The sequence below is a fragment of the Vanellus vanellus genome, assembly GCF_965231255.1.
Source record: "Vanellus vanellus genome assembly, contig: HAP1_SCAFFOLD_908, whole genome shotgun sequence".
Lineage (NCBI taxonomy): Eukaryota > Metazoa > Chordata > Aves > Charadriiformes > Charadriidae > Vanellus > Vanellus vanellus.
The window spans coordinates 33940-58969 of NW_028127712.1; the positions used below are offsets into that span (position 1 = coordinate 33940).

Consider the following 25030-nt stretch of genomic DNA (forward strand, 5'->3'; position numbering starts at 1 on the left):
TTCCCCCCCCTCCCCTCGGCCGATCCCGCCCCAGCTCGGCCCCGACATGGACCCGCAGCCCCCCGGCTGCGCTGTGGTAAGTGGGGACCCCCCCGGCCGCCCCCCCCGCCCTCCCTCCTGTGGCCCCTCCAGACCCCTCGCCCCCCCACCACCACTCGCCCTCCCCCCCCCAACTCACCCTCCCCCACCTCCGACCCCGCTTTTCCCCCCCGGGGCCCCCCCATAGCCCCCTCCCTCGGCCCTGGCCCCCCCCCCGAGACCCCCGTGAGACCCCCCTGCCCCCCCAGGTCCCCCCACCCCCCCGGTGCCCCCCCAGGTCCCCCTCCTGCTCCTCCTGGCCGTGCCCCCCCCGGCGGCTGCTGCTCCTTCGACTTCAACCCCGTCAGCAGCACCTTCAGCACTCACGTCGACGCCCTGGTGAGACCCCCCCCACAACCTCCGCCCACCCCCCCCCCCCCGGCGGATCCCCCCAACCCCTTGAACCCCCCCCCCCCCACATAGACGCCCTCGTGAGATACCCCCCGTACCCAACTTCCCTGGGACCCCCCCAAAATCCCCGAGAGGGCCCCACCCCCCCCTCCAAACCCCTACAGTTCCCGGGGAAAGCCCCACCCCGGGTCCCCCCTGACACCTCCCCACTCCCCCCCTCAGATCCTCTGGGGTCCCTGAGCCCTCCGACCCCCCCGGATCCCTTTGGGGACCCCCTAACCCTGCCCCGGTCCCGCAGACCCCGTGGCTGATGTTGGACTACCCCGTGGCGATGCCCAGCAACCTGGAGCCGGTGAGCAAGACCCCCCCTGGCCCCCCCCATCCCCCTGACCCCCAACTCTCACCCCCCCATGTGTCCCCCCCACCCTCCTGACCCCAAACTCCCCCCTGCACCCCAACACTACCGTGACCCCTCAAACTCCTGACCCATCTCCCCCCCCCCCAGGACAGCCACTGTTACGATCTCTGGGGGCTGCACTTCGGGGCAGTGGCACTGGGGCGCATGGTGGGGGTGGCGGGGGGGGCGCTGGCCCCCCGGCTCCGGGATGTGGCCGCCCACATCGCCTTCGTGGCCGAGTGCCATATCCACGTGAGTGGGGGTCCCGGGGAGTGTGGGGGGTGTCTCTTTGGGGATGAGGAGGAGCTGGGGGGGCTCTGGGGTTCTGAGAGCAGATTGGGAGGTGCTGGGGGGTCCGGGGGGGGGGTGTCTGGGGACCCTGCAGGGCTCGGGGGGGTCTTGGGGTGGGCTCTAGGGATCCTGCAGGGTTCTGGGGGCTCTTGGGAGGATCCAGCATAACTCGGGGGGGTCTCTGTGTGGGGCCCTGGGGTGTCCCAGGGTGGTTTGGGGGCTCCTGTGACACCACACCCCCCACAGGACCCCCAGGACTGTGTCCAGCTGGAGACGGTGAATGTGTCGCGGCTGTTGGGGGCCCTCGTGCAGCACCTGGGGGGGCTCCAGGGGCGACCCCCCCACTTCCCTGGCTGCGCCCAACTGCGCTGCCGCCCAGGTATCACCCCTGGATCCCCCCGGGGACTCCCTGTCCCTCAGGGACCCCCCAAAACCCTCCAGGGCCTTGTGCTCTGTGGGGGTCTTCCCAGGACCCCCAGCTCGTGTAGCCCCCCCCAAGCAAGGGGGTATGTCCCTGCGGCCCCTCCCTGGACCCTCCGACCCCTGGGGACCACCCCAGAGCCCCCCCAGGACTGCTCCGATCCCCGTCTCCCCCCCAGGTTCCCTCCTGACCGCCCTCCCGGTGCAGCATGGGGAGACCCCGGCCTCCAGGCTGGACCCCCTGGACCCCCCCAGCGTCCACGGGCTGGTGCTGCTGGGGGGGCTCGGGGGGGGCCTGGGCCTGGCAGTCGCGGTCTGGCTCCTCTGGAAGCGGTGCTGTGCCCAGGTGGGGGTTACTGGGAGCACTGGGGGGCATGGGGGGGGCACTGGGAGCAGTGGTGTGGGGCACAGTGGGCACTGGGGGGCATGGGGGGGTACTGGGAGCGCTGGGGAGGAGGGGAGGGGGCACTGGGAGCACTGGGGGGTGCTGAGCGCCCCCTCTTACCCTCCCCCAGCCCCTGTGGGGGACACCGGTGTCCGAGAGTGGGACCTGAGCGGCCGAGCGGGAGACACCGATAGATGGATGCAGGTATGGGGGGGGGGGGTCCCGGGAGGGGTGGGGGGGTGGGATCGAGGGGCTCCCAGAAACACGGGTCCTCACCACCACCATTTCCCCCGTGCAGGCTGACCGGTGTCACAGGATTGGGGCAGCGGGAGAGATGGAGACCCCCCGGACCCCTCCTGGAAGCATGGGGGGACACTGTGGGGGGGGATCGGACCCCTCAAGCCACAGAACTGTCCTGCTGCCACCCCCGCCCCCCCTCGGGGCCATAAAGTTGATGTTGAGACAGTGACTCTGAGCCTCGTTTGGGGGGGGGAGGAGGGGGCGGGGGGGGAAACCTGAAGCACCCCAAAACCCCCTGGACCTGCTGTGGGGACTGGGATGGATGGGTGAGAGGCGGAGGGGGCCTGGAAGGAACTGGAGGGACTGGGATGGACTGGGAAAGCCACAGCAGACAGAAGCCATTGTGCGCAACAGACCTTTATTGAGTTGGGGGTCTCACAGGGGTGGGGGTCCCCGGTACCGCAGCTGGAGCTGTGGCCAGGCAGCTCTGCCGTGGGGCGGCCCCAGCCAGCGGCGGGGCAGGAGGCAGAGCAGGGCCACCAGTGCCACCAGCAGCACCAGTGCCACCAGCAGCAGCAGGGCCACCAGTGCCCGCGGCCATGGCGGTGTCACCAGTGCTCGCGGCAGCCTGCCAGGAGGGAGAGGGGGGGATCTGTCAGCCGCAGGGCTGCGAGCTGGTGGCCAGGGAGTGGGGACGTGCTCCGCGCCAAGCATGTGCCGAGGATGGCTCCCGGCCCTACCTCTCGCTGGCACCCAGGTGCTGCCGTGGCTCAGCCAGCTCCTCACCATCCTCCACCGAGGCTCCGGGTGCCACCGTCGCTGCGTCCTCCTCCTTCTCTGCTTCCACCATCTCCTGGGCAGAGCCGTGGGACGTGGGTCAGTAGCCAGTGTGCGCAGCCCCAGAGCCCCCTTGCCCCCCACCCTTACCTGGCACGTCGCCTCGATCTCGGCGCTGAGTGGCTGCGCTGTGGCGTCGGTCTCGCCGAGGGGGCACCACAGCCACCTGTGTGAGGAAGAGGAGGTGTGAGATGCTGCCGGGCAGTTCCCAGGGAGGGGCGCCAGGCCCCGCAGTGGGCTATGGTGACAGGGAGAAGCCACAGACGGGCAGGAACCGGCCCCACAGGAGCCCTGGGAGAAGCCACAGCTGGTGGCACCGTGCGCTTCCAAACAAGGCTGTGGCACCCAAAGGTCCATGCCACAGCTGGGTGCCCACGTCCTGCCCCCCACTCCCCGTCTGACCAGCAGAGCCAGTTCTGGCCAAGGGGCAGAGGCCACGGTGCCCCGGCTCCCACTGCCCCCCAGCACCTCCTGCCGCGGTGTGCCATGGCATGCTGCCGGCAGCAGTGCGACTAAGGGTCGCCCCACTTTCTGCCAGTCCCAGTTTTCACTGGTTTTCCCCTTTTTCTTGCACTTAAGGCTTTTGGTGCTGGGCCAGCAGGATGCCGTGCAACATAGCTGGTGCTTCCTATCACCGAGGAGCTGGAACCGGGCTACGTGTGCCAGCGGTGTCCCACCCACATGTCCCTCCTGGCTCGGACATACGTGGCCCTGGCGTCCTGCACCCGGTGCAGCTCCTCGCGGAGCTGTGTCTTCTCCAGCCGCAGCTCCTGGGGGGAGGAGAGGGCTCAGGGTGCTCTCCCACCATGGTGGGGGTCTGTGGGTCCCCAGAGAGGGCGGCCACCTCGGGGCTCTGCCTGTGGTCTGGGGGGCCTTGGCCGCAGGGCTGCTGTGGCCAAGAGGGGTCGGGGGGCACGATGGGGCTGGGGACGCCATACCTGCACCACCCTGTCGTACTCCTCCAGCGTCGCCGTCAGCTCCTCCACGCGCTGCTCTGCCTGTGGCACAGGGAGAGCGCTGAGGGGTCTTGGGGGGCTCTGGCAGTGGGAGGGGGCTGCAGGGTGGCCCCAGAGCTGGTGACGTGGTGGTGGTGGTGGCCAGAGCTATGCCAGCCCTGGTCAACGCTCACCTGGGCCAGGGTGGCATCACGGGAGGAGAGGAGTAAGGTGCAGTGGCAGAGCTGGGCCTGGGCAGAGGGAAGTGGCTACATTAGCCGGGACATGTGCCAGTGGCCGTGTGGTGGCACAGTGCCGGCGAGGATGGGGCCGCCCCATTACGGGCAGTGCCTGACCCTCTGGTGTCCCCTGGGTGCTTGCTGCCGGCATGGGGGACAGACACCCGCCTTGTTAATGCCTAATGAAGCTCTCGGCATTGCCCGGGTGTCGTGGCTGCTGCCGCTTACCTCGAGGTCTGCCGTCTCGGCTGCCAGCACCTGGATCCGCTCCCTCATCCCGCTGCCCTCGGTGCGCAGCCGCTGGTTCTGTGTGGGGTAAAAGGGGATGGCGGTCAGAAGGACCCCTGGCACCGCCAGGGCAAAATCCCCCTTCCCCACAGACTCCGGCATTGTCCTCACCTCCTCCTGGAGGCCATCGGCTCGTGAGCTCAGGCACCGCTGCTCCTTTTCCTGTGGAGGGAAGGTGTGGGGATACGCGACGTGTGCTGGCGTGCCGGCTTGGCACATGGGCAGCAGTTGGGAGTGAGGAGATGGGGCATCTCACCAGCTGGTGTGCCTGCCGACGCAGCTCGCCGTTCTGCTCCTGCAGCTCCTCCACCATGGCCTTCATGTCCTCCAGCTCCTCAGCGGCACCTCTGGCTTGCTCCAGTGCCTGCTGGGTGCTACCGGGCACAGCCAGACGCAGGTGCTCCAGCAGCCCCAATCGTCCCCATCCCTGGGGGTGAGCACCCACCCCGGCACCCGCCGCCTGCCCCCGCACCCCGGGATGCTCAGGGAAGCTCCCAGCCCAGCGCTGGTGCCGCACCTCCGGAGCTGAGCCTTGAGCTGCGCCATCTCTTCGGCCAGGCGGGCGTTGAGCTCCTCAGCTGCCTCGGCGTCCCGCTGCAGCTTGGCATTCCGGGCGGCCAGCTGCTCGGCACGGCTGCGCAGGCCGGCGGCTTCGGTGCTGCGAGGGATGGGATGTGCTGCCGGGTTGGGGCCATCACCGGGACCCCCGGTACAGAGCACGGCTGGTACTGGGCACAACGTCCCCAGCCACTGACCCCTCCTGCTGTCGCGCCGCCATCCACTCCCTGGCGACAGCGCGGAACGTGGGCAAATCCAGTGCTGCGCCTGCTGCTGCGGGGTCCAGCATGCGGTGCAGCGCCTGCAGCCTTCCCTGCTCGCCGCTCTGCCCAGCCAGCTCCTGCAGGTACTCAACGACCACCCGCGCCGACACCATCCCTGCAGCACAGGGTGGGCAGCGGGTCTGGGGGGTGTGTGTGAGGGGTCTGCGCTGTCACCCGTGGCTGGTGACTGGCTCCACGTGCAGTCAGAACGGTTTGGGTTGGGAGGGACCACGAAGACCACCCAGTCTGACCCCCCGCCATGGACGGGGCTGGGAGTGACCTGGTCTGGTGGGAGGTGTCCCAGTCCATGGCAGGGGGTGGAACTGGGTGAGCTTTGGGGTCCAACCCAAACCAATCTGTGACTCCACGATGCTCCAAGCCCTGGTAAACCTGGCTGTGAACACCTCCAGGGATGGGGCAGCCACAGCTTCTCGGGGCACCCTGCGCCAGGGGCTCACCGCCCTCACGGGGAAGAATTTCTCCCCGACATCTCCCCTAAATTCCCCGTCAGCGTAAAACCATTCCCCCTCGTCCCATCGCTCCCCTCCCTGATCAAGAGGCCCTCCCCAGCTCTCCTGCAGCCCCTTTGGGGACTGGAAGGGGTTCTGAGGTCTCTGTGGAGCCTTCTCTTCTCCCCAGAGCGGTACAGAGGGGCAGAACCCTCGCCCCGCTGGCCGCGCTGTGGGGGGCGCAGCCCGGGTTGCCAGTGGCTTTCCATGCCACCAGCGCCCATGAGAACTGTGGAACGTGCCGTGTCCAAAGGGACCCCGAACCCCATGGGGTTCCAATGCCCCCTGGGGGAAGGGACACCCCCACCAGACCGGTTTCCCCTCCGGTGTGGGGGACGCTGTGGGTCAGGGGGGCTGCAGTCCCTCCGCTACCTGTGTGCTCGGCGTCGCAGGTGGCAAAGGCGCGTTGAAGGACAAACTCCTCTGCAGCCACACTGCCCTGTGCTGGGGGGGGGCAGTGGGAGAGGTTATGGGGAAGTCGCCGTCTGTGTGTGTGTGTGTGTCCGTCTGTCCCCCCCCCGGCGTCACCTGCCATCCGGGACCCACTTTGCAGCGATTCCTGCGGGGTCTCTGCCGGAGCGGCCTCCTCGGGGGCGCGGGGTGGGGGGGCTGCAGGGCCCTGGGCAGCCATGATGGGGGGGTGGGGGGGTGATGGGGGTTCCCCTCAGCCCTGGGGCACCGGGGCGAGGGGGGATGGGGGCGGGAGGGGGGACGAGGCCACGGGTGTCACCCAGGGCCGGGCCGGGGGGACGAGGGGGGCAATGGGGGGGACAGGGAGGGACACCAGAGGCCGTGGGGGGACCGCGGGGGCCGCTCTCTCCTCACAGGCCCCGGGAGGGGGTGTGGGGGGGGGCGCGAAGGGGCGGGGTGCGGCGCGAGACGTTGCTGCCACAGAAAAGGGGCGGGGCGAGCGCGTGCGGCACGAGGGGGCCGCGCCCCCCACCCCCCCGGGGGGAGGTTTATTGAGCGACAGTGCGATGACACCCCCCGACCCCCCCTCAGAGCCCGCGCAGCAGCTTCTCGTAGTCGGGGTCCATATTCCGGACCAGGAACATCGACAGCATCAGCAGACAGAGCTGCGGGAGAGGGTGAGACATGGCCCCCCCGCCCCACAGCGCCCCCCCCCCCGCTTCCCTACACCACCCCATGCCCCCCCCTGCTGCCCCATAGCCCCCCATGCCCCCCCCATAGCCCCCATGCCCCCCCCCGCTTCCCTACACCACCCCATGCCCCCCCCGCTGCCCCATAGCCCCCCATGCCCCCTCCCATAGCCCCCATGCCCCCCCCAGCCCCCACACCATCCCAGGCCCCCCCCCCGCTGCCCCGTAGCCCCCATGCCCCCCCCAGCCCCCACACCATCCCAGGTCCCCCCCCGGCTGCCCCGCAGCCCCCGAACCACCCCATGCCCCCCCCAGCCCCCCCAGCACCCCATGCCCCCCCCAGCCCCCACACCATCCCAGGCCCCCCCCCCGGCTGCCCCGCAGCCCCCAAACCACCCCATGCCCCCCCCAGCCCCCCAGCCCCCCATGCCCCCCCCCAACCCCCACACCATCCCAGGCCCCCCCCCCGGCTGCCCCGCAGCCCCCAAACCACCCCATGCCCCCCCAGCCCCTCCCAACTGACCTCCATCACCCCACGGCTCCACCACACCACCCCACAGGCCCCCCCCTCAGCTGCCCCACAGACCCCCCACTACCCCGTGCCCCCCACACTGCCCCATGCCCCGTGAACTCCACCCCCTCCCCAACCCGCCCCATGGCCCCGCAGCCCCCGGGCTGCCCCCCAGCTCTCTTCCCCCCCCCCCCCAGCCCCACGGCAGCCCCCCCACCTCCATCAGGCCGATGCCCAGGCAGACCCCCACGATGGTGACCAGGTTCTCGGCCAGCCACACCTGCACGCCCTCGGCGCAGCCCTGCGGGGAGGAGGGTGGCAACCGGGGGGGGGCCGCTGGGAGCCCCCAGGCCACGAGCTGCCCCCCATTGTCACTCTGCCCTCCCCCAGAGGACCAGATCCCCCCTGATTCCCCCCCCCCCCCCCCCGTGCTGAGAACCCTGTGCCTCACCCTGGGGAAGATGTCCTGGGGGGCAGCCATGGGGCAGCGGCCGTGGGGCAAAGCCCGGGGGGGGCCGTGGGTGCTGTTGGGCGCCGGTGCCGGGAGGCAGGAGCAGGCGATGGCCCTGTCCCTGTCCCCATCCCTGGGGGGGCCGTCTGGGTGCTCCCAGTCCTGGGGTCCGTTCCAGCCACAGCAGCCGAGCTGGGTGCAGGGCGTCAGTGGGGCAGCTGTGGGGCAGAGCGGTGGGGCAGCCATGGGGCTGGGGAGGCCCCCCCCGTGCCCTGTGGGGCCTCACCTGCTGCTGGATGGCGTCCCAGCTCTCGTGGGGGTCCCCGTGTGGCCCCTGGGCCGGGTACCCCCGGATCAGCTCCTGCACGTCGGTGGCCACTTTGGTGGCCAGCTGTGGGGGGGGTGGGGGTGTGTGGGGGGGTGAGCGCAGCACCCCATGGTGCCAGCGTCACCCCATGTGTCCCCCCCCGGCGCCAGCATCATGTCCCCCCCCCTGGTGCCAGCGGCGCACTCACAGTGACACGCTGCGTGTAGACGATGACCCCCACCGTGATCTGGGCAGTGAAGAGCAGCAGCAGGATCCCAAAATACTGGGGGTGGGGGGATGGGGGGGTGTTCAGCCAGACCCCCACACACCCTCCCCCAGCCCCATGACACCAGGGGGGTGCAGAGGGGCCAACACCGTCCCCCTGTCGTGTCCCCCCCCCCCCCATCCCCCCCCTCTGCCCAACACACAGAGGATGTGGTGGGGCCACGTGGCCCCGCGGTCGCCCCAGGATGTTGCAACAGAGCCCCCCCCTCTCTCTGCACCCCTCCACCCCCCCCCCAGGCCCCCCCATCCCCCCCCCACCCCCCTCACCAGCAGCAGCATGGCCTTGATCTCCTTGAGGGCGCCCAGGCACCCCAGGAAGCCCACCAGCATCGTCAGCGTGCCGACCCCCGAGAAGGTGTAGGACCAGATCCGCAGGCTGTACAGCGGTGACCCTGGGGGGGGGAGCGGGGGTCAGGGCACCCCACGGCTCGGGGGGGGGGGCACCCCACAGCTCGGGGGTCCCCGCGGCTGGGGGGTCCCTTACCCAGCACGGCGGCGAAGCTCTGCCGGTCGAAGAGGACCCAGAGGCCGAAGGCGAGGAGGAGGCTGCCCAGGGCCTGGGGGGGGCCGGGGGGGGTCCCGGCCCAGGTCAGAGAGTGGGGGTACCCCGAGGGGGGGCTCTGGGGTCTGCCTGGCCCCACGGCTCCCACAGGTGCCAGGAGATCGTTGGCCCCCAACCAGTGCCCACCACAAAGCAGGGATGGGGCCCCAAGTCCCCCCCGCACCCATGGCCCCCCCCCAGCCCTGTGTCCCCCCCGTACCCCATGTCCCCCCTGTACTCTGTGTCCCCACATCCCCCCTGTACCCCCTTGTCCCCCCATACCCCATGTCCCCACATGTCCCCGCTATACCCCCATGTGTCCCCCGTCCCCCCCATGCCCCCATGTCCCCCCCAGCCCCCCGCCCCACTCACGAAGAAGAAGAGGTTGAAGAGGAAGAGGAAGCACTTGGCGAAGCCGAGGCAGTTTTTGGGGTTCATGTCTGCGCCCAGGGGGGGGAACATGGGGTCAGCGCCCACCCGTGGCCCGATGCGGCCCTTTCGGGGGGGCGAAGCGCCCCCGTCCCCCCCCGTCCCCAGCTCCCCCCGTCCCCCCGCGTACCTGCGTCGTCGTCTCCCGGGGACGGCCCCGTCCCCGGCTCCGTGTCGGGGCGGCGGAAGCTCCGCGGGGCGCGTCCCGCGTGGGGCGGCACCGGGGACGGGCGGCTCTGCGCCCCCCCTTGGCCGGGCACCCCCCCTCCTGCCGACGGGACCCCCATCGCCCGCCCTGGGAAGGTTTAACGACAGCCCCCCCTCCCCGCGCATCGTCCCGGCGGATGGTTGGGACGATGCACCGGGGAGACCCTGTCCCGGGTGTTGGGGGCCCCCCCGGGCGTGGCGGCGGGGAGGGAGGGGGGGTCTGGGGGCGATGCCTCTGGGCGGTGGCACACGGTGGACCCCGGAGGGGGGGCTGCGGGGGGGGGGGGCTGTGAGGGATGGGGGGGCTGCATTCTGGGGGGGCTGCAGGCCAGGGGTTGCAGAGCTGGGGGGGCTGTGGGACTGGGGGGAGTGTCCTGGTTTGAGCGACGACACAGGGTTAGTTTCAGTAACTTTATTTTTTCAGTTAAGGTCTCTTCTAACGCTTGGGAAAACTGCACTTTTAGAAGGCTGAATTTGTGAAAATATTTTCTCCGCCGGTGGCTCTGGGCGCGGGTTTCGAGGTGTCGGTGTTTTCGAGCTCACCCGGTGTGGGGGACGAGGGGGAGGCAGACGCGGGCGCTGCAGCCCAGTTGGACGATGGGGCGATTTCGTACTGTGATCGTCACACTCAATATAAATTAGAAAGTTTGCTGAGGAGTTTTTCTCGGATGTGACGCGCTGTGATCCTGCGAACTTCTCGCCCCGGCACCAGACCCCGAGTATAATGCTCGCGTATTTTATATCCGTATCAGGATCGGTATTGGTTCTTTAGTGTTATTAATGTTAATTATTTAGTCTTATTCTATTTAATGCCAATTATTTAGTCTTATTCTATTTAATGCCAATTATTTAGTCTTATTCTATTTAATGCCAATTATTTAGTCTTACTCTATTTAATGCCAATTATTTAGTCTTATTCCATGAAATCTTTTCTATTTCAGCCCTTGGGTTTCCATGTGTTTCCCGATTCCCCTTCCCACGTGCGGAGGGGTCATCGGGTGACAGAATAATTGTCTAAATGACAATAAATTGTAGGGGTTCTTCAAACCGTTCTTCTTCCGGGGGCAGCGCCGGCATCCAGCGGAGCATCGGTCCCCACCCTGCGTCGGGCTGGCCAGCTGCCTGGGGTTGAGCAACGGTAGTTGTTTGTCTTAAATGAGTAAGATTTAATTAGAATAAATTACTCCGGGTTGTAATACGGTGTGATTTATGCTGTCTCAGCTGTACTTAGCGTGAGTGGGTAGATTTGCTGAAGCCTTTAGGCCACGTTAATTTTCTTCGTAATTTCCCCAGCTGCGTTTGGGGTTTGAGTGTTCAGAAAAGAGTTGGTAGCACACAGATGTTTTGACAGTGTTTTCCCTCAGTCCGGGCGTTTTCAGTTCCGCCAGCGCAAGAAGCCCAAAGCAGAAGATACAGAGGTGACAACCTCCTCCTGGGAGGTGGCAAATCAACGAGGTCGGAGCGGTCAAAGGCCTCCGCAGCTCTCCCGGAGCCCCTTTAGGCACTGGAAGGGGCTCTGAGGTCTCCCCGGAGCCTTCTCCTCTCCAGGCTGACCCCCCCCCACCTCTCCCAGCAGAGGGGCTCCAGCCCTCCCAGCATCTCCGGGGCCCCCTCCGGCCCCGCTCCAACAGCTCCAGGGCCTTCTGCTGTGGGGACCCCCCGAGCTGGAGGCAGCACTGCGGGGGGGTCTCCCCAGAGCAGAGAGGCGCAGAGGGGCAGAACCCCCCCTCGCCCCGCTGGCCACGCTGCGGGGGACGCAGCCCGGGGTGCCGGGGGCTTTCAGGGCAGTGCTGGGGGGGGGCTCAGCGCACCCTCAGGGACTCACTCTGCCGCCGTGGGAGAGGTGGCATCGGGGGGACACTTGTGGGGGGGTGGGGGGTGGGTGGTCCCACGCGTCCCCCGGTCTGATGTGTCCCTCTCCAGGTTTGTGGCACTGCACTGCGTCACTGCCTGGAGCCCCCTCCACCTCTCCCGCTCCCTCCAGCACCCCCCCCCCCCCCCCCCGGCAGAGCTGCCCCGACCCCCCCGGGGAGCCCGGCGGAGGGGTCTCGGGGCGCCCCAGCCCTGCCATGATCTGCTGTGCGCCCACCCCCCAGCCCGAGTGCACCCCGATGGGGGGGGGGGGTCCCGGTGGGTCAGGCAGAGTTTGGGGGGGGTCCCGGTGGGTCGGGCAGAGCGGGGCGCCGGGGGGGTCCCCTCCTCTTCCTCATGCTGCTGGGGCTGGGCGCCCTGTCAGGCACCCCCCGGGCCGTCCTCACACCTCCGCTCGAAGCCTCGCCCGCCCTGCGCCGCCGGTACGGCGGGTGGGGGGAGTCACAACGGGCGGGAGGGGGTTAGGGATGGGGGCGATCCCCCCCCAAACCGCCCTCTCGGCCCCTCCTCCAGCGCCGGGGGCTTCGTGCTGCCGCCGCCCTTCGCCCCGGCAGCTGCTCGGTGGCCACCTCCGACGGCTACACGGCCACTCTGCCGCCTCCGGACCCCCCCCGAAACCCCCCGAATCTCCCTCCGGCCCCTTCGTGGCCCCACGTGACCGGGGCGCGGTCGGTCAGCCGCTCCTTCCCGCCGCGGGTGTCACGTGACGCCGGCGCCCCGGACCACGTGGTGCGGGCGGCGATGGCGGCGGCGGCGGCGGCCCAGCGGGGCGGCGGCGGTGGTGGCGGCAGCGGCGGCGGCGGTGGCGGGGAAGCGGGGGGGGGCGGCGGCGGCGGCGGCGGCTCCGGCGGCCGAGAGCCCGACCCGCCCCCGGGGGGCGGCGGTGAGTTGGGGGACGAGCGGGCGGGTGGGACCCCCGGGGGCCTACGGGGGGGGGGGCGCGGCCTGTGCGTGCCCGGGCCCGATCCCCGCTTCCTCCTGTTCAGCGCCCCCCCCCTCCACCCCCGCTCCTTCTCCGCAGGGGCCTCGTCGGACCAGATCATGCGGACGGGGGCGATCCTGCTGCGGGGGTGAGTGGGGGGGGGGTCGGGGGTTGGGGGGGGGGCCCGCCGGGAGAACGGGCGGGGGGTGCGGGGGCCTGGGGTATCCCCCCGACTGGCAGGGGAGTGTGCGTGGGGGGTTACCGGGAGAACGGGGGGGGGGCCTGTGGGAGCCCCCTTTGCTAGCAGGGTCCTTGGGGGGGTGTGTGGGGGTTTGTGGCTTGGGGGATCCCCTCGGCTGGCAGGGGGTCTGGTGGGGGTCTGGGGGAGCCCCCCGAGTGGCAGGGGCTTTGGGCGGGGGGGGGGGCCCTCAGGCGGCTCTCCAGAACTCCGGGGGTCCCTCCTGCCCCCCCCAGGTTCATCCGGGACCGCGTGGAGCGCTGCGGGGACGCGCAGGCAGTGGCCCTGAGCCAGGCGGAGCTGGGGGGCCGCAGCCCAGCAGCCCTGACACCAAGCGCCTGAGCGAGTGCCTGCGCCGCATCGGGGACGAGCTCGACAGCAACACGGAGCTGCAGAGGTGGGTGGGGGGTGCCGGGAGGGGAGGGGGGTGTCCCCCCCTGCTGCTGCCCTCCCCGTGCTAACCAGCCCCACCGACGCCCCCCAGGATGATCGAGCAGGTGGGGTGCCATGCCCCCAAGGAGCTCTTCTTCCGCGTGGCTGCAGAGATGTTTGCTGACGGCACCTTCAACTGGGGCCGCGTTGTTGCCCTCTTCTACTTCGCCTGCAAACTGGTGCTGAAGGTGGGCCCTGTGCACCTCTCCTGAGCACCCCCCGAGCCCCCCCCAAGCCCCCTCTGACCTCCTTCCCTGTCTCTGCAGGCACTCTGCACCAAAGTCCCCGAGCTGGTCCGGACCATCCTGGGATGGACCATGGAGTACATGCGGGAGCACGTCCTGGCTTGGATCCAGGCCCAGGGAGGATGGGTGAGTCCTGGGGGGCACGGGGGGACGGGTGGGCTGAGCCCCATTTCGGATCCCCCCATGTGCCGCATGGGAGGCCTGTGCTGATTTTCTCTCCCAAAGACTTTTGACCCGAAGGTTTTAATTGCGTTTGTGCTGCTTGGCTGGGGGGGGGGGGGGGGGGGGGGGGGGGGGGGGGGGGGGGGGGGGGGGAAGGAAGACCTCCTCACCCCACCTCCTGGCTGCCGCCTCCCCCGTAGCCCCTGTTCTGCTTCTCACCAACGCATTTTCTGCCGCGGGGAGGGGTGCAGGGGTCTGGTTCTGCCTGCGGTGGGGGACCCTGACATATGGCTATGCCCCCTCCTTCCCCCCCCTACCTCCCCCCCAGGAAGGGCTCCTCTCCTACTTCGGCACCCCGACTTGGCAGACCATCACCATCTTCGCCGCCGGCGTCCTCACGGCCTCGCTTACCATCTGGAAGATGTCGTAGACTTTTTTGGGGGAGGGGGGGGCACAGCCTAAACCAACCCCCCCACCCACCCCCCAGGACTGGCCCCTGCCAGCACGGATGGTGCCGACCCCTCCGTCCGGCCCCTTGGGCGCTGTGCCTTCCGGGGGGGGGCACTTTTTAACAAACAGGACTTTGTTAGGGCTCGACGTGAACTTCAGGGGGGGGCTGAGCTGGGGGGACCCTCCCTCCCCCAGGGCAGCTGTGCCCCCCCCTCCCCAGACCTTCCTGTGACAGTGGTGGGCAAACGTGCCCAGGGGCCACGGCTGGGATCCCTCTGGATTTGGGGGAGGGCACACAGCTTCACACACCCCACACCCCCCCAGTCCCGGTGCTGGGGTCCCCCCCCCAGTGCAGCCCTGGCCTTGGAGCGGTTTGACCCCAGGACTTGTGGGTGCTTTGGGTGGGGTCCTGAGGTCCCAGCCCCGCCTCCCCGATATGGGGGGGAGGCGTGTGTGTCTCTGTGACCCCCAAAAGTGGGGCTGGGGGGGGAGGGCGGGGGGAGGGTTGCAGCCATGGCTGCAGGTCGGGTATTTATTGGGGGCTCCCTGCCCTGAGAAAGGCCCCCCCAGGTGCAATACCCCCCTCCCCGGGGTGAAGGCCCCTCCCTGGTGGTGGCTTTCAGGGTGGGGGGGGCCGTACCCCCCCACCCCGTTTACACCCCCCTCCCCTCACCCCCGGTTTCGGAGGTCCCCACTTCGCAATCAGTGTCCCCAAGGATCTGCCCCAGGGTGGGGGCAGAATGACCACCCCTCCCTCCCCCCAGTCGGTGCTCTGGGGGTGATGTCATGAAATGATGTCGTGGGGGGTGCCCCCCCCCCCCCCCCCTCTGGTTTTCCTTTTTTTTTTTTTCCTCCTTTTTGTACCTTGTTTTTGTATCGGGTATTTTGATGTCTGGAAATAAAGGGGAAACGGAGCTGACGTGATGCTTCGTGTCGGGGCGTGTCCCCCCCCCTCCCACGCTGTACTCTGGCTGTTGTCACCCACCCCGGTCCCCCCCGAAACCCCCTTGGGGATCCCCAAAGGAGTGTCACTGTGTCACCCTGTCTCGCTCCGCCCATGGCGGGGGGGGGACGGGGACACCCAGGTGTTGGGGAGTCCTGTGGGTCCCGGGGTTGCGGGATGGAGGGGCAGGAGGGTGGGGGGCTCCTGGATGCCGCACAGGAGGCAGGTACAGGGAGTGGGGGGGCAGGAGGGGGGTGGGGGGGCAGGGCAGGGCCACTTTTACTTTCATTTCACTTTAGCCACGTGGCTGGTGGGGGGGAGGGGGGGGACTGGATGCCTGGGCCCCGTCTGGGGGGGGGGGCATCTGTGGGGCTGGGTGAGGATGGTGGACCCCCCTCGTTCTCTCCACTGTGTCCCCCCAGGCGCCAAGAGCATCTCCTGCATCGTGCGGATCGGGGGTGCCCTGCTCCGGGGGTGAGTTGAGGGGTTCTCCCTGCCGGGGGGCTGTGGGGGCCTGCCTGCGCCCCTTCCTAACTGCCCCCCCCCCTCCATCCCAGGTTTGTCCTCACCCTGCTGGAGCAGGAGAGGGGGCTGCCCCGGCAGGTGCCCCCCGAGGAGCTGGGGGGCGAGGCAGGGGAAGAGACCGCTGTGGCCACACTGCAGGGAGCCACCCTGCGCGTCTGGGGCCGCCTGAGCCAGGACCCCGAGATGGACAGGTGAGACCCCCGAGGTGCCCCACAGCCCCCCCCAACCAACCCACCCCCCCAAGCCTCACCCCCGCCCCTGTGTCTCCCCCCCCCCCCCAGCCTGGTGAAGGCCCTGGCCGGCTGTGACCCCCTGCCCGCCTGGCGGAGGTCTCCAACCAGCTCTTCCAGGATGGCATCAACTGGGGCCGCGTCGTCGTCTTCTTCTACTTCACCTACCGGGTGGTCAAGCAGGTGGGTCGGGGGGGGGGTGTCCGGGTGCCTGTGTCCCCTGGAGGGGGCCCGGATGGCAGGGTCCTGTGGGCAGCCGTGGGTGGGGAGGGGGAGGCTGAGGCTGATGGACACCGGGGTCCCCACAGGCACTGTGGGGCAACAACCCCCTCCGGACCATCCTGGACTGGGCTGTGTCCTTCCTGCAGCGCCGGATCGCCGCCTGGATCCAGCAGCAGGGTGGCTGGGTGAGCGGGGGCTTAGCCCCATGGCGGGGGTGTGTGTTTGTTTCTGGGGCTACCCTGCTGACCCCCCCCTTCTCTCCTTGCAGGGCTCCATCCTCAGCTACACCCCCACTGCAGCCGAGTTGGGACCCCCATGCCGTGGGGAGCCCTGAGAAGTAAAGGCTGAAGGGAGGAGCTGGTCCCTGTGGGGTGGGGGCTACGCCGCCCCAGCCCAACCCCCCAGCCCTTCCGAGCCCCCCCTGTTCCTGGAGCAGTGGATGTGCTGAGTCAGCACCTCCTTGGGGCCGAGTTCCTCTTTTATGCCCCACCCCTTTTATTTTAGGCTGAATCAGCTCCTTTGCCCCTTATACCACCCTGACACCCCCCCCCCCATCATAACCCCCGTTCATTAAACTCCAATTAACAAGCGATTGCAGCCTCACCAACTGGGTCAGGACCAGGACTGACCCCCCCCCCCCCCTCCAAACAAGTCCCCTCCTCTCCTCCTCCCCCCAGTCCAGCCCAGGCTCCTTGTGCCCCAGAGCCGGGGGGCGGGGGGGGGGGGCGGGGGAAATATGTACCCTTGAGCCGCTACCCCCTCCCCGGGCAGCCCTCATCTCTTCCCGGGGTGGGGGGAACAGGGGTTGGACCCCCCCCCTCCCGCTCCTGCCCAGTCATGCTGACTCGGACCGTGTGACAAACGGGGACAAGGGCCAAGGCCGCCCCGCCCCCCCCCCCTCCCCCCGCATAGCCCTGGGTCTTTCCGGGGGGGGTGTGGGGGGTTGATGAGGTCCCTTCCCGAAGTTTTGGGGGGGGCATACTGGGTTCCTGGTGTGGGGCAGGCAGGGGTGACCCCCTCCCCCTCCATCCTCTCCCCCCCCCCCCCCCCATCCCTGGGTCCCCATCCCGGGGGGTGGGGGAGGTGCAGCCCCGCAGCCTGGTCCCCTCTCCCCGCCCACTGGTGGCACCATATAAACCTCCCGCCGGGCTTTGTGCGGGCAGAGCCGCGTTCTCGCTTCAACAGTGCTTGAACGGAACCGGCCTGCTCCCGCCCCGCCGTCCGTCCGTCCGTCCGCCTGTCCATCCCGCCACTGCATCCACCCGTCCAACCGCCCGCCATGGACTCCCAGATCCGCCAGAACTACCACCGCGACTGCGAGGCCGCCGTCAACCGTATGGCCAACATGGAGCTCCATGCCTCCTATGTCTACCTCTCCATGGTAAGGGCTGGGGGCCGTGGGACCCCCCTGCGCCCCGTCTCCCTTGGGGCCATCCTCCCTGGAACTGGTTGGCGGTGCCGCCTGCGAGGGCGAGATAAGGGGAGGGTGGCGGGAGGGGTCGGGGGTTGTCTTGGGTGGAGCTGGGGCTGGGGGGGTACCCGCGGTGCCCCCCCCCTGACCTCCCGTCCTGCAGGCATTCTACTTCGAGCGGGATGATGTGGCACTGCCCCGGTTGGGACATTTCTTCCTGGAGCAGTCCAAGGAGGAACGGGAACATGCCGAGGGGCTGCTGCGTCTCCAGACGCGCCGCGGTGGCCGCGTGCTGCTGAACGACGTCAAGGTGGGGGTCTGCGCCGCGTTCTGGGCGGGTCACAGCCGTGTTGGGGGGCCCGGGCTGCATAGCAGTGCCCAGGGTGTGCTGGGGGAGTCGCACGTGTTTGGGGGGCACAACTATGGGGGTTGCCTGGGCTGCGTTGGGGTGCCCGGGCTGCGGGGCGGGGGGGGGGGGGGCACACGTGCTTGGGGGTGCCTGCGCTGAACAGGGGGGCATGGCTATGGGGGGTGGGTTGCCTGGGCTGCGTTGGGGTGCCTTGGCTGCACGGGGGATGTCCCCCTCCCCGGGTTGACTGTCCTTGTCCCCCTCCCCAGAAGCCGGAGCGTGACACCTGGGGCTCGGCACTGGAGGCGCTGGAGGCGGCGCTGCAGCTGGAGAAGTCGGTGAACCAGGCGCTGCTGGACCTGCACCGCCTGGCCTCTGAGAAGGGGGACCCCCATGTGAGTCACACCCCCACTCCCCTACAGGGTCTTCCTCTCGAGACACTGCTGGGGGCAGCCCCCTTCCTTTTCCCGTGTGCATCCCTTGGGGTCTTGTCCCCGTCCCCGAGTGTCCCCGTCCCCGGTCCCCTGCCCGTCCAGCGTCTCTGCCTGGACTTGCGGGCCTTACCCTTGTACCTCCCTTGGGTCTCCAGTGGCCCCTGGGGGTCCCTGCCCCCCCCGAGGTCCCCTCCCCAGCCCTCTGTCCCCGTCCTGCGGCCCCTCCCCAGCCCTGGCTGATGCCCTTTTCCCTCTTAGCTCTGCGACTTCCTTGAGTCCCACTACCTGGACGAGCAGGTTAAGGCCATCAAATTGCTGGGAGACCACATCACCAACCTGCGGCGCCTGGCTAGGGGGGCCGGGGAGCCGGGGGGTGCCCCCAGCGGCCTCGGCGAGTACCTCTTTGACCGCCTCAGTCTGGAGGAGCGCAGCTGAACAACCCCCACGGGCGGCCCCCTGGGACCCCCCTCCCAGGGCTCCCCCCCTCCCCCAGACCCTGTAACCCCTCCTGCCCCATCCAAGGGGGCTCACCTGCTGGGGGTCTTCCCCCCAGCATGACTCCAATAAAGGGTCTGTTGTTGCCTCCCTGTCTGTCGCCTTTGAATGCCAACCCCGGGGGTCCTGCTTCCCCCCGCCTGGTGCTCTGAGGGCTGGCTCGGGGGTCGTGCCCATCCTGGGGGGAACGGGGTGCCTGCCCCCTGGCCACGGGGGTGACCCCCAGGGTGACACGGGAGGATGTGCAGATGGATGGACGGACATGGCTCAGCACTGGTGGGGGGCACCCCCCTGCAACCAGCACCCCCGGGAGAATACTACGGGGTGGGGGGGTGTGTGGTGTGCAGCCCCCAGGTCCCAGGCAGTGGGGACACATGGTGGGCTAGGGGGTGCCGGTCGCTGCCATGGCCTGCGGGCAGCCGTGTCGCTCTGCGCTGCGTGCTGTGCATCGTGGTTCCATCGGCCATGCTGTGTCCCCGGGGACAGTGGGGGGGTGTCCCCCCCCTTTGTCTCTTTGGGACCACTCCTGCATCTCTGGTCACATTGCAGGACTTCCTTGAACTCCATCGTTCCTTCAAGGCCACCCCTGCAGCCCCCCTCGCACCATGCTTTCCCCTGTTGGGCCATGCACCCAGAGTGGAAGCTGCTGGTTTGGGGGAGAAAAAAAAAAAAAATCATAATTTGGGAGGGGGGGGTAACAAAATCTGCCTGGATTGGTGCAGTTGGAAAGCAAACCTTGCCCCTGTTTTCATGCGAAAAAAACCCCAAAAGTTAAAGTCACATTTTTATGTTGTGGAAAAGCGCTGAAAAGCCGCGAAACTGAATGTTATGGGAAAGCAAGAAAAAAAAAAAAACAACAAACAATTCGGGGAAAACATGCGCCATTCCTCGGGCCTGCTTCCTATCCCATTTCGCCCCGCCCCTTCGGCCCCGCCTCCTTACCCGGCCCCGCCTCCTTGCCCCTCCCTGCCCCGCCTCGTTCTCGCCGCCGCTGCTGCTGTACTCTCGTGGCCGAGGCGCGGTGGTGCAGCGCCGCCCCCGCACGGGCGGTTACCGGGCGCCGTCCCCGGCGGCAGCGGGGAGCCAGAAGCACCGGGGAGACGAACGAAACCCTTCGCCGGGGGCGGGGGTGTCTCCTGCCCGCTGGCGGCCCGGGGGTTGGCGGGGCGTCAAGCTTCAAACTGCCCGCTGCGGCAGCCTGCCGGTGCGCTGGAGGCGAGCCGGCTCCGGGCAGCCCCCGGGGCTTACCCGAGCGCGGACGGAAGGCGAGAGGGGAAGCAGGCGGGCGCCCCCGGCAGGCGCAGACGTCGGGCGCCTCGCCAGCGCTGCCCCGGAGTCTCCCCCGTCACCCCTAGGGCCGTGCCTGCCGCCCCCCCCCGCAATTGCTGGCTGGTGCCCCCCGAGCTGCGGGAGCCGCGTCCCCCTTCGAAGTGCCTGGCCCCAGGGAGCGCTGCGGGGGGGGGCGGGCTGCGCAACCGGTTTATTTAGTGCTGTGGCACACAAATGTCTAAAGTTTTTAAGAAGCAAACGCCGGGTTTTGGTGAATCCTCCCCCTTTTCGTCAGGCCCGGCCGCACCTCCCCGTCGCCCCGGCAACGGCCCCGCGCCGCCTCAGGTGCCTCTTCCCCATGGCAACCGCTCCGGGGCCGATGGGCGGGAGGGCGGACCAATCACAGTGCGGGAGCCGTGCTTCGATTCGTCGGATCGCGTCGTCGGGGTGGGGCGAGAGGGAGATTGACGCGACCCCAGACCAATGGAACGGGGCTCCAAGGCGGGGTTACGGGAGACGGCCAATGGTCGCGAGGAGTGGGCGGGCCGTCGGGAGCGCTCCGGAAGCGGAGGGGGCCGGGGTAAAATGGCGCCCAGCTCGAAGTCGCAGCGGAGCGGCGCGGCGCGGGGGACAAAGTGGGGTCCAGCGAACGGGTCCCGGGCCGGGCCCGGCCCGGCCCGCGGTGCCGCCGCGAGCACGTCGTGAGCACGTATTGAGACAGTTGGCAGCGCGTTAAGGTGAGGGGGGACCTGAGGGGGTCTGGGCGAACAGGGGGCCTGAGGGGGGGGTACTGCAGGCTCGAAACGGGGGTGTCTGGGCCGGGCTCCCTGCGGAGCCTTTCGGCCTGGGGTGCGGAGCTGGTGGTGCCGGAGAAATAAAGCGCGAAAGGGCGATAGTGAAGCGGTTCCCCGGGCCGTGCCGGTGCTTCCCCGCAGCGCGGTGGGGTCGGGCCCTCCGCACTTGCCCAGCGCTCCCCAAAAGTGTCTGTGGGCCCTGGGGGTGGCGGGCTGTGGGGTGGCTGCGCCGCCCCCGGCCCTCAGCATGGCCCGCGGGGGCTGCGGAGGGGTTGAGGAAGCAGAGGGGGTGAGCTGTTTGGGAGCCTGAATTCGAAAGCAGGTGTTCTGCCCTTGGGGCTGGAAAGCAGGCTCCCGGGGCTGGTTTGGGGGCTGAGAAACAGACGGAGTTGTGTGGCTCTGGGCTGAGGAGCGGGGGTCCAGTCCTGCGTTTTTGGGGCTTGAGAAGAGGCCCAGGAACTGGGGTTTGGGGCTCGGAAACGGTGGTAAGTGAACTGGTTTGGGTGGCCGAGAGCAGACTCCCATTTGGCTGGTTTTGTAGTGGGGTGGGAGGCAGAGAGGGGTGGGAGGGCATTGGAGGCTGCGGGGTAAAGCAGGGGGTGGGCAGGGTGTGTGGAGCCTCCCCCGAGGTGGGGGTCTGGTTCTGTGGGACCCCCGAGTTCAGGAGGCAGGCGTGCAGCAGACTGAACTCTGTGTCTGAGGGGGTCTTTGCGGAGAACTGAGTCGGGGGTATATGATAGAGACAATAACACACTGTGTACTGATTGATTAGTAGTGATTCATAACCTAAAGGGCGGGCCTGATTAAAAAAAAAAAAAAAAATGGATAAAGCAAGAAGTCTTGAGACATTGCCAAGGACAGCTCCTGATAACGAATAAGAGAAGGCCTTGAAAAGCGGCTGAAACCAACCCTGCGGTCTGGACAAAGACCAAAGAACTGAGTCTGCGCAGGGACAAAAGGTTACTTGTGGTGATGAAGAAGAATCAGCAGCCTTCATCCTCACGACCCTCAGTGACCACTACCAGGAGACGCTGCGCAAGCGCAGTTGGGAAGAGTTTATGAAAATGACTTCTTAGAGCTAATTTTAATACTAAGCGGGGACAGGTTATGCATATGTATAGGTGTATTGGGAAATCTTATGATTATGTAATTAAGTACATTGGGTGTGCACGATTGTGGTGGGGCGGCCCCCTGTGCTGCCCGGCGCCGAATAAACATACCTACTTTACAGCCTTCTCAGTTGTGGAGTCTCTGGAGTCTCATTTCCACACATCAGAACCCTCTCCTTTTTGAGTCCAGCTCTTTTTTTGTATGCTGTTTAATTATTAAGTAATTAGTCACACAAACTAATTGATATTTATACCGTGTCAGCTGTGGTGTTTAATCACAATACTCAAGTTATGACAGTGATTGAAGGACACCCTTGTGAAAAGCCCAGACAGTTGCAAGTAACTGGAGCTTGTAAGGAGAAGGAGCGGCTGCGTGCAGGCTGGACTGTCCCCAGCGAGGAGCCATGAGCAGCGGGGAGGCGAGTGGTCCTTCTGCTGGCGAGGAGCCTGGCCTCTTCCCTGGGGGGTTAAATCCACGCCAGGCACCTCTCTGGTGGTTTTAAAAGCTCTTGACCGTCTGGAGAAAGGGCCTGGCAAAAATCATTGCTTTTCTGGAAGGAGGCGGTTCAGCGGGCCGGTGGGTTGCTGTACCCTGTAACAAAAATGCTCACCTCGGGCCGTCTAGGGTGAGGAAACCTTGGCTGTACGTAGGCTTGAGAAGACGTACCTGTCCGTGTCTGTCACCTGTGTGCAGCCGGGAAGGTGGCTCTAGTGCAACTGAAGAGTCAACAAAAGGCAGGGTTGTCTGAAAAATGCAAGAGCTCTCGTGGCCTGCCCCAAGAACCGTCCCAAAGATGATGCCAAGTACTTTTTCCTCCGCTCAGCTGTCTTCTTGGCAAACCTTCAGGGAATAAGGCAGCTTGAGACTCCTACCCAGCTTTATGCTAAAGGGTTTTTTCCTCTCTCGGCAGATTGTCAACGGCCAGCCTTTCTCCGCGGTCGCCCTTTCTTCTGCCTGACGGTACGGGACAGATGGAAAGGATCCAGAGTGGTCTGCGAGGACGAGGTACGTCTCTGATGTGTGTCTGTGTTTTTCCTAAGGTCCTTGTTGTGCGGATTCTGAAGTTAACAGGAAGGATGTGCTGAATCTCGTTTTTTGATGAAATATTTGAATGTATTAAAAATAAGGTGTGTTCTGGAGCATGTTGTGCCAATGTAAAGCTTCCTTCCCTCTGCTTCTTTTGTCCTCCCGAAAGCATAATCTTCTCTTTCTGTGCGCTTACCGTTAACTGGCACTGTGAAAATAGTGTTGTACTAAAAGAGGGAAGAAAGTGTTGGTAAGGGTTCAGATGTTCCAAAGAAACAGACTTTGCTTTCGTGATAAAACCTTTATGCTTTTTCGGTCAACAAGTTTTTAAAATACCTTCTAGCGGTACTGGAAAACCTTTCGGAGATACTAGCCTGTGTACGAAAAGCAGTCGAGGTCAGGGAAGAGATATGGACGAAGCGGGACAAATCAGCGTGGCTTCTGCGTGTGTTCCGGGCTTTGCCGAGAAGCATTACAGCCTTGTAAGTGGTGACAGCGAGTCCCGATGTGGTTTTGGTGAGTTATTGCTTCCGTAACATCCTTGTTCGGCACCAAGATTTTGCACTCTCTTTTTAAAAAAAAAACAGGAAAAAGTCAATTTCCTTCCAAAGGCCCAAGCACAGCCCGTCTTCTGAATTTGATGGCATCGCCAGTCTTTGGGTTCTCAGTTGTAACAGGCGAGATGTCATAACAACGTGTTCCTCTGCACATGCAGCACAGCCAAAAGCATCAGACCATCTGTCGGTCCTTTTTGGTAGGTACCCTTATGGATTGCAGCACTGGGGATTTGATCCCCCCCTCCCCAGTAAAATCATGTGGGGGATTTTTTATCTTGCTGATTTTTCTATCCTAAATTGAACTTTAAAAAAGGTTAAAATCGTATAACTTACAAACTGATTTGCGTTGTTTTAATTGCAACTGCCAAATGGCTGTAGCATACAATTTATTAGGTGTACTTAGGCAGTTAGGTATTTTGTTTTAAAGCTTTAAAAACAGGGACGTCTTAAAAAAATGTATAAAAAGTAAATGTTTAAAAAGAGGCAACCAAATATTAGCGGGGTTTCTGTCTGGCTGTCAGCGGTGCATTTGCTGCGGTAGTTCAGTAGCATCTCTCCTGGGCAGGGCAGCTGGCCACGTGTCCCCGCTAATTGTGCAGCACACACAAACCCCCGGGTCGAATTATAGCTGTGTATTTTGGAGATGGACAGTTTAATGGTATCGACTGACAGTTGGGCAAGTTCAATTAGTGCCAAAGGCAAGTCAAATATCTTTGTGGTGTAAGTGTTTTTATTGCAGATAGATCTATCTATCTATAAGCATACGTGCACCTTTTCAGCATAAAGTGAACGACTGAGCTTTGTTCTTTCTTGTTCATTACACTCTTCAGAGTTTTACCCTTCCCTTCCGGCTCCATCGACCCAGCAAGGTGTGCAGCAGTGGCGCCGGTGGTGCAAAGGCTGTAGCTGTTTGAGGGGGTCCGTCGCGTCGATTCTGGTCACGGCCCAGCCCTGTGCGGCAGCCTGGCAGGGGGAGGTCCCCGCGGCAGCGCCGTGAGGAAGGCAGGAGGGGTTTCCCAGAGCCAGCCCGAGGGTTTACTGCCTGCTCAGAATGGCAGCAGGCGGCACTTAGTCTTAATACTGACCGGAAGAGTTCCAGTCGCTCTGGCTTTGAAAGGCCACGCTGTATTTGGCGCTGAGCTGTTTCCCTACAGGAGTCCTCCTGTGGCTGCGCTGCCGCCCCGTGCCTCGGTGTGAGGGAATTCCTCTGCTTTCTTCTGTGCTCTTTGTTAGGTTAACAAATATAATACGAACAAAAATAAAAATGAAATATAATTGGGGCTTTTTGTGTTTCAGGTGTCGCCGTACAGGTCTGGTGACGCTCAATAGACGTCCCCCCCCGCCCAGGTTTGCCTGCGGGTGGTTGAGCGCCCCGAGGGGACGGGACCAGCCCTGGGTGCGGTGGCTTTGTGCCTTTTGGGGGAGGGGGATAAAAAGTGGTATGTGTATCTGTGTGGGTGATGATGTCATTTGGGGCAGACCAAGGTCCCCAGGGGAGGGCGATGATGCAGTGGAGGAGCAGGTGAGTGGGGGATGGGTGGGTGTGTGTGTCATGTGGGCATTGCCCCAAAGGAGGTGGGTCACAGCCCCAAAACATCTGACAATTCATTTGGGGATTAAAAAACACGAACACCTGTAACTATATGCATGAGACATTGAAAAAGAGTAAAATCTCTATTTTTTTCAATATATTGATAAAAAATATTTATGTATATAAAAAGA

General features: G+C 65.8%; 6 protein-coding genes and 1 long non-coding RNA gene across 9 annotated transcripts; 5 read left to right on the forward strand and 2 right to left on the reverse strand.

Annotated features, from left to right (window-relative positions):
- Positions 1 to 46: 46 nt before the first annotated feature.
- Positions 47 to 2353, forward strand: LOC309685091 (fms-related tyrosine kinase 3 ligand-like; the record flags this gene model as incomplete). The annotated part of the gene is given in 9 exon segments (XM_082500898.1): positions 47 to 76; positions 317 to 344; positions 347 to 417; positions 728 to 781; positions 935 to 1078; positions 1364 to 1496; positions 1717 to 1883; positions 2053 to 2126; positions 2221 to 2353. Coding segments are annotated over 8 exon segments (666 nt in total). The 3' UTR covers positions 2092 to 2126; positions 2221 to 2353.
- A 218-nt stretch (positions 2354 to 2571) lies between these two features.
- LOC309685096 (uncharacterized protein) lies at positions 2572 to 4747 on the reverse strand. Its single transcript, XM_082500905.1, has 9 exons — positions 4718 to 4747; positions 4573 to 4623; positions 4402 to 4479; positions 4129 to 4185; positions 3938 to 3997; positions 3705 to 3769; positions 3090 to 3165; positions 2903 to 3015; positions 2572 to 2790 (listed from the first exon to the last, which is right to left on the reverse strand). The coding sequence occupies exons 3-9, from the start codon at positions 4447 to 4449 to the stop codon at positions 2598 to 2600; spliced, it is 612 nt and encodes a 203-aa protein (XP_082357031.1). The 5' UTR covers positions 4450 to 4479; positions 4573 to 4623; positions 4718 to 4747; the 3' UTR covers positions 2572 to 2597.
- A 2010-nt stretch (positions 4748 to 6757) lies between these two features.
- On the reverse strand, positions 6758 to 9702 carry LOC309685092 (leukocyte antigen CD37-like; the record flags this gene model as incomplete). Its single annotated transcript, XM_082500899.1, has 9 exons — positions 6758 to 6867; positions 7620 to 7703; positions 7854 to 8045; positions 8140 to 8244; positions 8369 to 8443; positions 8713 to 8837; positions 8930 to 9119; positions 9359 to 9426; positions 9546 to 9702. 9 exons carry the CDS (start codon positions 9700 to 9702, stop codon positions 6790 to 6792), a joined length of 1074 nt encoding a protein of 357 aa, XP_082357025.1. The 3' UTR covers positions 6758 to 6789.
- Positions 9703 to 11830: 2128 nt separating this feature from the next.
- LOC309685093 (apoptosis regulator BAX-like) lies at positions 11831 to 14358 on the forward strand (the record flags this gene model as incomplete). The annotated part of the gene is given in 8 exon segments (XM_082500900.1): positions 11831 to 11916; positions 12049 to 12377; positions 12516 to 12564; positions 12891 to 12952; positions 12955 to 13051; positions 13139 to 13274; positions 13353 to 13457; positions 13822 to 14358. Coding segments are annotated over 8 exon segments (966 nt in total). The 3' UTR covers positions 13924 to 14358.
- Positions 14359 to 14925: 567 nt separating this feature from the next.
- Positions 14926 to 16448, forward strand: LOC309685087 (uncharacterized protein). 2 transcript variants are annotated; one of them, XM_082500893.1, is made up of 6 exons: positions 14926 to 15112; positions 15309 to 15360; positions 15444 to 15602; positions 15693 to 15824; positions 15950 to 16048; positions 16132 to 16448. In XM_082500893.1, exons 1-6 carry the CDS (start codon positions 15001 to 15003, stop codon positions 16202 to 16204), a joined length of 627 nt encoding a protein of 208 aa, XP_082357019.1. In that variant the 5' UTR covers positions 14926 to 15000; the 3' UTR covers positions 16205 to 16448. The 2 variants fall into 2 exon arrangements, with proteins under 2 accessions (XP_082357019.1, XP_082357018.1); XM_082500892.1 differs by having other exon boundaries at positions 14926 to 15360.
- A 552-nt stretch (positions 16449 to 17000) lies between these two features.
- Positions 17001 to 18642, forward strand: LOC309685094 (ferritin, higher subunit-like). The gene is made up of 4 exons (XM_082500901.1): positions 17001 to 17244; positions 17438 to 17584; positions 17893 to 18018; positions 18316 to 18642. The coding sequence occupies exons 1-4, from the start codon at positions 17143 to 17145 to the stop codon at positions 18490 to 18492; spliced, it is 552 nt and encodes a 183-aa protein (XP_082357027.1). The 5' UTR covers positions 17001 to 17142; the 3' UTR covers positions 18493 to 18642.
- A 1791-nt stretch (positions 18643 to 20433) lies between these two features.
- Positions 20434 to 24797, forward strand: LOC309685086. Of its 2 annotated transcripts, XR_014270401.1 has the most exons (6): positions 20434 to 20558; positions 22636 to 22730; positions 23095 to 23233; positions 23339 to 23505; positions 24139 to 24177; positions 24605 to 24797. It is a non-coding gene; the product is annotated as an uncharacterized lncRNA (long non-coding RNA). The 2 variants fall into 2 exon arrangements; XR_014270402.1 differs by lacking the exon at positions 24139 to 24177.
- Positions 24798 to 25030: the final 233 nt, after the last annotated feature.